Source organism: Oncorhynchus masou, chromosome 15 (genome assembly GCF_036934945.1).
Source record: "Oncorhynchus masou masou isolate Uvic2021 chromosome 15, UVic_Omas_1.1, whole genome shotgun sequence".
NCBI lineage: Eukaryota > Metazoa > Chordata > Actinopteri > Salmoniformes > Salmonidae > Oncorhynchus > Oncorhynchus masou.
This window is the reverse complement of record NC_088226.1, coordinates 36,921,247-36,934,030: the sequence shown is the minus strand read 5'-3', so window position 1 is coordinate 36,934,030 and position 12,784 is coordinate 36,921,247. Positions and strand designations below refer to the sequence as shown.

The following is a 12,784-nucleotide window of genomic DNA, read 5'->3' as shown; positions in this document are numbered from 1 at the left end:
ATTCAAAGCTCCCTTTTTATTTAATTTTAAAACTAAAAAGCTTGATTGCATTTCAAAATATGAATGTCTCATCTGTTGGCATGAACGAATGAATTTGTTTTAAACAACACTAAATAAATTATAATACCAGTCTGTTAAAAAACAAAAATTAAATGTAAAGCCTTTTTACAGCATAGCAAAGATTAAAAACAGCCGAATCTGTGAAATTGTTTTATCCGATATTTTGCCATTGTATGAGGGCTGGTGCTCACAGAATCAGTAGGCTATTAATCAAACAGGTAACAGAATCAGTAGGCTATTAATCAAACAGGTAACAGAATCAGTAGGCTATTAATCAAACAGGTAACAGAATCAGGATCTGATTTATTTATGTAGATGTACATGGATGATTAAAAAAGCCAGGCACATTTAACAGTTAGGCTATTGATTATAGACCTAATTAAGTTGGTTCCCGCTCTCCTCAATCTTCTTAGAGAATTAGGCTAAAGCAAAGGCTGTCTCCTCATCGCTGCTGCTGCCTGCGCCGCATTGTTCTCAATCCCAATATGCTGGTTAACTTTGCTATTATGCACATAGCAACATAGCGAAAGGCTGCAATTCTACGCCGCACTGAAGATTGTTTTAGAACCGCGGACAGCGACCGTATCCAACGTGGGAGAAAGCACATTTGTTATAAAATATTTGATTTATTAGTGTTGCACCATTATTTTTACATAATATAACCATATACAATTTCAGTGTCACATGCCTTAGAGTGATGGACTCTGCAATCCCTGTGGCCTCCACAATGGATTAGTCCATTGAGACAGGTGTCTTGTGCACCATGAACAAAAAAAACAAAACAAATTGTGACTGCTCGACTGAAGAAATCTCGGTCAACCAACAGCCTATTGAGCAAACAATCGACCAGTTGACTAAATGGGGTCAGCCCAAGCATGCATTGAAGTACCTGGCCTGCTTCTCACAAATGCAGGAAAGTGCCCAGCTGGGCTTCTGTCATTGTTTTCTTTACCTTACACAGTAAGTCAATGAAGATGTTTTTTTTACATAATTAATTACAATTATAATAGTTCCTCACAGTATGTTTCCAGGAAAAATATTTCAAACACTCTCCCTCTTGATAATCAGTGCTGCTGATAAATAGGCTATAGACATGTTGCATGTATTTATTTATATTTTAATGATTGTGAATTTCATCTCAGCATAGTATAGCATAGCATAGCTGTCCCATTTATACTTTCATTATCAATTCATTGTCGTATAGCCTGCTTTCAGGAAAGCCTAAGGTATACCTAGATTTTTAAAATATGTTTTAAGGGAGAATTGTTTCCTCCTGTGTCTGACATACGCTGGCTTTGATTTATGGGTGTGTGAGTTTGCTGGAGGTGTGTTTTGTACAGCCTGGAAGTGTGTTTTGGGTCATTGTTTTGTTGAAAAACAAATAATAGTCCCACTAAGCTCAAACCAGATGGGATGGCATATCGCTACAGAATGCTGTGGTAGCCATGCTGGTTAAGTGTGCCTTGCATTCTAAATATATCACTGACAATGTCACCAGCAAAGCACCCCCACACCATCACACCACCTCCTCCATGCTTTACAGTGGGAACCGCACATGCGGAGAACATCCTTTCACCTACTCTGCAATTTACAAAGACATGACGGAACCAAACCTCTCAAATTTGACTCATCAGACCAAAGGACAGATTTCAACCAGTCTCTAATGTCCATTGCTTGTGTTTCTTGGCCCAAGCAAGTCTCCTCTTCTTAATGGTCCTTTTATTAGTGGTTTCTTTGCAGCAATTCGACCATGAAGGTCTGGTTCACGCAGTCTCCTCTGAACAGTTGATGTTGAGATGTGGCAGATACTTGAACTCTGAAGGCTGCAATTTGAGGTGCAGTTCACTCCAATGAACATCCTCTGCAGCAGAGGTAACTCTGGGTCTTCCTTTCCTGTGGCAGTTCCCATGAGAGCCAGTTCCATCATAATTCTTGATGGTTTTTGCGACTGCACTTGAAGAAACGTTCAAAGTTATTGATGTTTTCCGCATTGACTGACCTTCATGTCTCTTGGAACTCCCCATCCCGGATCCGGGATCGTGACTAAAGCCTCAGGCTCATTAGCATAACGCAACATTAACGATTTCTGAAAATCGCAAATAAAATGAAAATAATGCGTCTGCTCTCAAGCTTAGCCTTTTCTTAACAACACTGTCATCTCAGATTTTCAAAATATGCTTTTGAACCATAGAAATTGACTAATTTGTGTAAGAGTATGCAAAGCTAACATAGCATTTTGAGTAGCATTTAGCACGCAACATTTTCACAAAAACCAGATAACCAAATAAATAAAATAATTTACCTTTGAAGAGCTTCTGATGTTTTCAATGAGGAGACTCTCAGTTACATACCAAATGCGCAGTTTTTCCTGAAAGCGTCTGTGTAGGAGAAATCGTTCCGTTTTCTACATCGCATCTGGCTACCGAAACGAACCGAAAATTCAGTCACCTACAACGTCAAACTTTTTCCGAATTAACTACATAATATCGACCGAAACATGGCAAACGTTGTTTGGAATCAATCCTCAAGGTGTTTTTTCACATATCTCTTCATTGATATATCGTTCGTGGAAGCTTGCTTTCCTCTCTGAATCCCATGGAAAAATACTGGCAGCTGACTTTTGCGCACCAATTTCGGCGCAGGACACCGGGCGGACACCTGGTAAATGTGGTCTCTTATGGTCAATCTTCCAATGATCTGCCTACAAATACGTCACAATGCTGCAGACACCTTGGGGAAACGACAGAAAGGGTTGGCTCACTCCTCTCGCATTCACAGCCATATAAGGAGACAATGGAAAACAGAGCCTCAAAAATCCTGCTCATTTCCTGGATGCCGTCTCATCTTGGTTTTGCCTGAAGCTCACGTTCTAGGGCACGCACAGAAAATATCTTGGTAGTTCTGGACACGTCAGAGTGTTTTCTTTCGAAAGCTATCAATTATATTCATAGTCGAGCATCTTTTTGTGACAAAATATCTTGTTTAAAACGGGAACGTTTTTCATCCAAAAATGAAATAGCGCCCCCATAGCATCAAGAGGTTAAAGAAACTGTCGTTTCTCTTTACTTTTTTGAGCTGCTCTTGACATAATATGGACTTGGTCTTTTACCAAATAGGGCTATCTTCTGTATACTACCCCTACCTTATCACAACACAACTGATTGGCTCAAACACATTAAACAGGAAAGATATTCCACAAATTAACTTTTAACAAGGTACACCTGTTAATTGAAATGCATTCCAGGTGACTTCATCAAGAAGTTGGTTGAGAGAATGCCAAGAGTATGCAAAGCTGTAATCAAGGCAAAGGGTGGCAACTTTGAAAAATCTCAATTATAAAATGTGAACTCGGCAAAAAAAGAAACAACCCTTTTTCAGAACCCTGTCTTTCAAAGATAATTCGTAAAAATCCAAATAACTTCAAGGATAGTGTTTAAACACTGTTTCCCAAGCTTGTTCAATGATCCACAAACAATTAATGAACATGCACCTGTGGAATTGTCTTTAAGACGAACAGCTTACAGACGGTAGACAATTAAGGTCAGTTATGAAAACTTAGGACACTAAAGAGGCCTTTCTACTGACTCTGAAGAACACCAAAAGAAAGATGCCCAGGGTCCCTGCTCATCTGCGTGAATGTGCTTTAGGCATGCTGTAATGAGGCATGAGGACTGCAGATGTGGCTAGGGCAAAAAACTGGTTTTGTCTCACCAGGAGTGATGGTCGGATTCACGTTTATCGTCGAAGGAATGAGCGTTACACCAAAGCCTGTACTCTGGAGCGGGATCAATTAGGAGGTGGAGGGTTCGTCATGGTCTGGGGCGGTGTGTCACAGCATCATCGGACTGAGCTTGTTGTCATTGCAGGCAATCTCAACGCTGTGCGTTACAGGGAAAGACATCCTCCTCCCTCATGTGGTACCCTTCCTGCAGGCTCATCCTGACATGACCCTCTAGCATGACAATGCCACCAGCCATACTGCTCGTCCTGTGCGTGATTTCCTACAAGACAGGAATATCAGTGTTCGTTCTGCCATGGCCAGCGAAGATCCGGATCTCAATCCCATTGAGCACGTCTGGGACCTATTGGATCGGAGGGTGGAGGGCTAGGGCCATTCCCCCCCAGAAATGTCTGGTAACTTGCAGGTGCCTTGGTGGAAGAGTGGGGTAATGTCTAACAGCAAGAACTGGCAAATCTGGTGCAGTCCATGAGGAGGAGATGCACTGCAGTACTTAGTATCTGGTGTGGACACCAGCTGCATTGACTGTTACTTTTGATTTTGACCCCCCTTTGTTCAGGGACAGATTATTCCATTTCTGTTAGTCACATAGTCACACGTCTGTGGAACTTGTTCAGTTTATGTCTCAGTTGTTGAATATTGTTATGTTCATACAACTATTTACACATGTTAAGTTTGCTGAAAATAAACGCAGTTGACAGTGAGAGGATGTTTATTTTTTGAGTTCATTTTTTTTGGTTACTACATGTATTATTTCATAGTTTTGATGTTTTGTTGTCTTCACTGTTATTCTACAATAAAGACAAACCCTTGAATGAGTATGTGTCCAAACATTTGACCGGTACTGTACGTTTTGGGGTATGTTTTTTTTTAACGTACGCACGGTTAATACATTTTTTACAATTGTAATTTTACCTTTATTTAAATAGGCAAGTCAGTTAATTAAGAACAAATTCTTATTTTCAATGACGGCCTTGGAACAGTGGGTTAACTGCCTGTTCAGGGGCAGAACGACAGATTTGTACCTTGTCAGCTCGGGGATTTGAACTTGCAACCTTGCGGTTACTAGTCCAACACCTGGAGGTGTTGAAAGGACAAATGGATGAACAGGTTGTTGGGACATCTAGTTGTCACCTGATGTCCCTATTTTACGTGGCCTTTTGTAAGGAAGCATGTTTTACTTTACACACACCACACATATGCCTACACACACATCCACTCACTGTTTGTTTGCTGTTGTGTTTGTGCTGTTGGCAGTGTCTTCAGTCTTTGTCTGTTTTATCTTAAATTGATTTTTTTGTTCGTTTTTATCCCAGCCCCCGTCACCACAGGAGGCCTTTTGTCTCTAACCAGGCCATCATTGTAAATAAGAATTTGTTCTTAATTGACTTGCCTGGTTAAATAAAATAAATTCAAATCATTGTTTTTATCATTATTTTCTGTTTTCTTCGATCACAATAAGTGGCTTATCCCAGCTTATGAAAAAGATGCCCCACTCCCCCAAGCAGGTGGCTCAGGTATGTAGCACCATGTAACCTGGTCCGTTTTGGTTGTCATCCTGAGATGGTCTGCTCTGTTTGGGTGTGATGCCTCTGAGGCCCAGTATATTGTGGTGTTTCTTTTCCACCTGCTCTCTATGGTAATGATACTGTGGAAAAACAGGTCAGTCCTCTATTATGTGACTATTATTTGTATGGAAATTAAAGCTGTTCACTTATACTGCCATGTGGGAAAATGTATTGATATTAGAATAAAATAAAATAATAGACTGTTTTTCTCAGCCATGTTTCTATGTCAACCACAGAAAACTGTCCATCTGAATTTGACTGAAGACTGTATGAACCACTTCCAGAAGAATGTGCAGAAACTCTGCAAAGCTGAGCAGGTATGCTTTACAGTGTCTCATATTTTGTGACAAAATGTCACTGTTGTAATGTACATGTCCCTTATGTATGACCTTGTGGTTTCTGACTGAAGCTGTGTGTTCACCGTTGTGTAGGACCTGGCAGTAGGGTCTGATGTGGAGGGTCAGAAGGTGAAGGACCCGATGAGGACACTGCTTCCTGTGCTGTTTCACCCCCACAACATCTACGGCAAGATCAGAGCTGTTCTCCTCTACATCTTCAGCAAGTCTGCTGCTCTGACTCACCCTGTGCCTTCACAGTTTTAAAGAGGATCTTTAAATGTACATGAAAACATTTAGACGCTTTTACGGTATATGGCATCTATTCAATTGAAAATTCAAAAAAGTTTACAGTTTGAAAATGGAAGATCATGAATTCCTTATGTGCCCCTTGACAAATGTACCATTGGAGTTTCAGCTATAGGAATATTCCTTCAATAGAATCTCTTTTCGTTTGGCCTGAGGTAACTTTAGTCAATTACCATTTTTAAAACCTTTTTCTTTCTGGTTCTGAACAGGAACAACAGAGGAGAACCTGAACAAACTCATCCAACACGTTAAGATCGAGGAGGACAGAGAGTTTATTCTCAACTGGAGAGAACTGGGAGTCCCCATCACATCTTCGGTTAGTGGGATTTTATAGGGCATAGCCTACTGTATGTAGTTTGCTAGATCTTAGCATGGTCATAGCCCAGGTGGATTATACAGTACCATCAGTTTATTGTATTAGAGTGGAACTTCACTAGTTTTATGTTTTTTATTTTTCTTGCTATTCTTATTTTGTATCTTCTTACCTTAAACTTTACTTTTATTTATGGTTTTGTTTCTATGTCTCTCTTTCACACTCTCCCTCTCTCCAGCCAAGCTTGTTCCCACTGCTTAGGTCGTCTCGAAGGGAGCGATTTCAGGAAGAGACATACAACCTGTCCAGATGGACACCTGTCATCAAAGACCTGATGGAGGTCAGCGTAATGCAGACGATGATAACGTTGATAAACCGTTTCTTTGTCTCACAGAACAGAACTGTGTCACTTAGCTTTTTTTCAGGCACAGGGAAGGAGGGAGTTACAAGGGCAGGGTGGAGCAGGAAGTGATGGGCCCAAACAGAGCCTGTATTCACAAAGTAGGAGTGCTATTCTAGGATCAGTTTACCCTTTTTAGATCTAGGTTCCATGGACAGTTTGGACCTGGTCGTAGATCAGCACTTCTTCTCTGAGACACTTTGTAGAGTTTGAGGTGTCAAAAATGCTCTGAATGTGAAGTTTTATTACAGTTTTCATGAGTGCACCCCATGAAAGACACACCGGTAGCCTCCACACCCGTTTCACACATGTCGTTTGTTGTTATTATCGGTCAAAGCGGCACTACAATCAGAGGCTCCATGTGTAGCAACTGAAGTGTGAGATGAATAATCAATGCCGAATGGAAGGAGTAGGCTTCAATGATCAACCAACAGGTAGGCTGAGGTTTAATGTGAATAGAGTGTTGATGCAGTCAAGACCGGCACTACCAGATGGTATGATAGATGGCAGCAACAACTTTGTCAAACTAATGCCAGTCAGTTTGGCCACTTTGTTCTCTCTATTTCTCTCCTTGCCACACACACCTGCCCCTGAGTCTCCATTGAAGTTTCCCACCCCAAAAATGTTTCTCTTTAAAAACGCATGCATTTCGATATCCGAAAACACATCATGATATTATTCAAGTAGTGAAATCATTTCAAATGCCCATCCCTAAATTGAACAAAGACTCTGGTTACTCTGCTAGGGATGGGCATTTGAAGTGATTGCACTATTCAAATGTTCAGATAGTCAAAATACATGTTAAAAATTCAATGGAGACCTGCTCACGCTACAAACTTGTTGCTGCCAACATATCATACCATCTGGAGGTAGTGCCTGTCTTGACTGCATCAAATCGTTGTAAAGAAGCTAGCTAGCTACAGTAGTCTGCTAAGTTAGCCAGTTAGCTCAAGTAGCAAGTGTAATTTAGGCTATTTTGCTACACTCCCCGTACTGGTCTACAACAACTCCTTTCATATGAAACAGCAGCCTATCTTTTGGTTGATCATTGTAGCCTCCTCCTCAATTAGCCAACTTCATTGTCATTTTTTAAATTACCCATGGAGCCTCTGTAGCGCCTCTGATTGACCCACAATAAGCTACACACTACACGTGTGTAGGCTACCAGTGCGTACTCAAAAAAACTGTTAGGAATGTTATGAATAAATGACTAAACCATATCCCGATTTTAAATAGAACTGTAACTAAGTAAACTATACCCTGTTTTACAATATCTGATTAATAATGTTAGTTCATAAAGAAGGGATTATGTGGCATGAACAAGGAGTAATTAAACATAATGAACTCCATTCCAACTAGTCTGGGTAGGAATGGGTTGTGGGTTAAGCAGATAGGTTAACGACCCTATGGTTGAACCGACGAAACTTAGCTCTGGGGTGTTTTAGATAAGGCAGTGAGTGCATTCATAGGTTTTATGTTAACTAGAACTGTCAGCTAAGTGGTGATCGATAATGGTGAGGGATCAAGAGTTAATTCATGTGTCCGCATTAGTGAGTCGGAATGAACCTTTAAACTTGCTTTGTCTCGGTCGAGAGGAGGAGATTCAGTCACCAATGACGTCATATTTTGTATATAAACTGTTGTTCGTGGTAACATATTGTAACAGTTTTCTTCTGTGGACGAAGGATCAGACCAAAGCGCAGCGTGGTTAGAGTTCAACATGTTTAATAAAGACCATAACCGCTACAAAATACCAAAACAACAACTGTGGCTAAACCAAAACAGTCCTATCTGGTGCAAAGACAAAAGACAACCACCCACAAAACCCAACACAAAACAGGCTACCTAAATATGGTTCCCAATCAGAGACAATGACTAACACCTGCCTCTGATTGAGAACTATATCAGGCCAAACATAGAAATGGGAATACTAGACACACAACATAGAATGCCCACTCATCTCACGTCCTGACCAACACTAAAACAAAGAAAACACAAAAGAACTATGGTCAGAACGTGACATATGGTAGCCGCTCCGAGAATAAATACTATTATCTAGTATTGATAAGACTGGTCTCCGTCGATTTTATGCAAACAAGAATCTTACAAATTCTTATAAAATAGATTAAGTGAATTCAATTAATGAAAACATATCGAAATAATGAAATTATGTTCACAATGTCATAGAACAATTTTATTAACATTTTGAATGTAGTGGCCTTTCCTTGTAGGCTATGTTTATTTAATTTAACTAGGCAGGTCAGTTAAGAACACATTCTTGTTTACAATGACAATGTTTACAATGACAATGTAATGCAGTGCCTTAGACCGCTGCTCCACTCGGTCCCCTTATGAAGCAAGGTCACATTGATAATTTAGTTTAATTTTAGACAAAGTCTCTTCATTGTTAAAATAGGCCTACAGAGAGGATGGGGTCCATCCAAATCATCTTGGTGTCTGGACCCTGTCCTCACATTTCAAGGCTGTGCTGAGACATTTACTTATTAACACTCCAAGTCCCCCTCAGGTAATCCCAACTATAAATTGTCAGCATTGTCTTTATACTGCCAGCCTGCACCAGGTAACCTTCATTGACTCTTGTTTTAACCCACGTCCTCGCTCGAGGCATAGGCCCAATGGTTCAGTTCTATACAATCCTGTACCTATTCCAATTGAAACCAATCCCATGGCATTTTCAATAATAATAATAATTATTAATAATTTGTAGACTGTAAATTGACCACAATAATCCCAGATATGGTATTTAACTAAAACACCATTTCAAATCTTGCTCACATTTGTGTATGATCTCTCTGTAATACTAAAAAAAAACACGTGCCAAATTCGGGTCTGCGGGCCGACAGGTCTGGAACCCTGCTTTATAGTCTAGGTCTCGGATATGGAAGAGATGCAGATGCTTATTTTTTTTAATTAATAAAATCATATATGATAATGTATATGATAATGTAACTCATTAATATGTTCCAATCTCACACGCACCCTCTCCATATCTTAATCCCTCTCTCCTCTCCTAGTGCCCGTCAGAAACACAAGGCCAGTTCTCAGTATGAGCGGAGGAGTGGCTCCAGGCTCATCATCTTCGTCATCTGAGGGATCCGCTACTCAGAGATTCGCTGTGCCTACCAGGTCACACAGTCCATCAAGTCCTGTGAGGTCCTCACAGGTGGGTACCAACAGCAGTGGGAGAATCTCAAAAGTATTCACGGTTAGTTGCGTCCTCTCTCGCCGCTTCCAAGGTGAATTGAGACTTTTGAGATTCACCCATCCATTGTTATTGTCCAAAACTACAGCCCAGTCAGTACCTGTTCTAGTGCTTGACACCCCCTGCTGTAAATAAATGGTAGTACAAAAAACAAGAGGTAATGAATGGAAATGATTCACAGGACAACAGTATGGTTCTGTCATGGTCTTGAATGTCAGGCAAAGCAACACTACAGAATGTTCTTCATCTGTGATTTTTATGACATTATTTTGTTAGTAAACAGACATGTAATTTTCATTATATCTCCAGGATCATCCCACATTGTGACCCCGATCAAGCTCCTAGACGATATTCAGGCCCTGAGCAAACCAACCTCCACCAAGGAGTCCTTTACAATAGTGAAGGAGTGACCCACCCTGTACCCCTTCCCCCTATGTAACACCAACCACACTCCCCTTTTCCCTGTACCCCTTCCCCCTATGTAACACCAACCACACTCCCCTTTTCCCTGTACCCCTTCCCCCTATGTAACACCAACCACACTCCCCTTTTCCCTGTACCCCTTCCCCCTATGTAACACCAACCACACTCCCCTTTTCCCTGTACCCCTTCCCCCTATGTAACACCAACCACGCTCCCCTTTTCCCTGTACCCCTTCCCCCTATGTAACACCAACCACGCTCCCCTTTTCCCTGTAACCCTTCCCCCTATTTAACACCAACCACACTCCCCTTTTCCCTGTACCCCTTCCCCCTATGTAACACCAACCATGCTCCCCTTTTCCCTGTACCCCTTCCCCCTATGTAACACCAACCACACTCCCCTTTTCCCTGTAACCCTTCCCCCTATTTAACACCAACCACACTCCCCTTTTCCCTGTACCCCTTCCCCCTATGTAACACCAACCACACTCCCCTTTTCCCTGTAACCCTTCCCCCTATTTAACACCAACCACACTCCCCTTTTTCCTGTACCCCTTCCCCCTATGTAAAACCAACCACGCTCCCCTTTTCCCTGTACCCTTTCCCCCTATGTAACACCAACCACGCTCCCCTTTTCCCTGTACCCCTTCCCCTATGTAACACCAACCACACTCCCCTTTTCCCTGTACCCCTTCCCCTATGTAACACCAACCACACTCCCCTTTTCCCTGTACCCCTTCCCCCTATGTAACACCAACCACACTCCCCTTTTCCCTGTACCCCTTCCCCCTATGTAACACCAACCACACTCCCCTTTTCCCTGTACCCCTTCCCCCTATGTAACACCAACCACACTCCCCTTTTCCCTGTAACCCTTCCCCCTAAGTAACACCAACCACACTCCCCTTTTCCCTGTACCCCTACCTCAAATGTAACACCACCCCCACTTCACTTTTAAACCTTTTGCATATTTGTAACATAATTGTTGTGCCCTACCCTAGAGTACAGATATTACCTTTAAAAAAAAATCTAATCTACCTGTGTGGGTGTGTCTCAAATGGGACCCTTATAATAGGGCTCTGGTCAAATGTTGTACTGCTGGGGAATAGGGTGTCGTTTGAGACACACCCTGTGTTTATTTTCGGTCTCCCCTTAAAACACTCATAATGTTCCACATTGGAAAGCCTGTGAGAAATACTTAGAGATGTAATTTGGATGAAATAAGACGTCGAAGAGCTGAGCTAATGTTGTACATATGATGTAAGCCATGTCTGCTGCTTGCTAAACTCTCCCCCTGCTCTTACTGTTTATATTTTCTCACCTATATTATGATTATCAACAGTGTTTTTAACAGATTATTCATCTTGTTGCGTTGAACAACTGATAAACAAATGGATGTGGTTCAATGGTGCCTTATTCTTTGGAATGATTCCTCGCTTTGTTAAAATTCTGCTATGAAAAACAACTATACTTTAGTGCTAAAACCATTTACTGAAACACTCATATTGATCAAGGTTTTTTATAGAACATGTATGGTTCATCACCACACAATATAATGTTTATTTAATTTTTTTAATTTGAGGGGAGGTGTCAAACATCTCTTATCTGAAAAATGATGGAAATACATTTATCAGAAAGCCTCATCAGAACAACAGTAATGTGATCTTTGCAACACTTATACCAAAAGCCAGTCCTCTCCAGTGGGCTACTACAGACAGGAAGCAGAGGCAAAGATTTCAATGGAGAAGACAATAAGAGCAGCAGGGTTTTTGACTGGTATCCGGCAGAGCTGGGACATGGGTATCGGGTGGACGAAGTGTCCTCATAACTGAGGGAGACAATGGGTCTCCCCCTCTCTGAGAATATGAGGCTTCTGTAATGTAATATATCGAATCTGCCACATGTTTTGCCAGGCTCCCTGAAGAATACAGGATCACAGCCATGTTTTACATTGTGTCAATTGATTGTTGGTGGTGAATCATCGCATTGGAGTGTGTAGGCTACATATATGACTAGTGCCCCATATTGACCCCGTATTAGCAACCTGAATTGAATTGACTGAATTTTTCAGACACATTTTTGGGGATAAGTGCACCGTAGAACATATATAACATTAAATATATTAACAAAATATTTCCACGTCTTTGGTTTTCAGATCAGTGTGTAAGTGGAAGCTGATGTAGAGTATTGAGACTGATCCATCCCCAGTCTGACAGAGCAGATTAGGCTCACAAATCAGTTTTTGAACACAGTATATAAATAGACAACAGGAGATGGAACAACTTTGATACTACAGAGGACAAGACTTCCTCAAATTGTTGTTGCTAAATTAATTGAGCAATAAAGCATTATTAGTGATAATTAGGTGGGCATGCATGTAATGTCTTCCATTTGCCTCATAACAGAGTCTTGTGA

The 12,784-nt window shown here is 41.2% G+C and overlaps 1 protein-coding gene across 1 annotated transcript; it reads left to right on the top strand.

The window, feature by feature from the left end:
- Positions 1-5,250: 5,250 nt before the first annotated feature.
- Positions 5,251-9,835, top strand: LOC135556849 (syntaxin-binding protein 3-like; the record flags this gene model as incomplete). The annotated part of the gene is made up of 6 exons (XM_064990279.1): positions 5,251-5,316; positions 5,604-5,684; positions 5,799-5,931; positions 6,218-6,327; positions 6,563-6,690; positions 9,760-9,835. Coding segments are annotated over 6 exons (594 nt in total), but the record flags the coding sequence as incomplete, so codon positions are not given.
- Between the last annotated feature and the right edge of the window lie 2,949 nt (positions 9,836-12,784).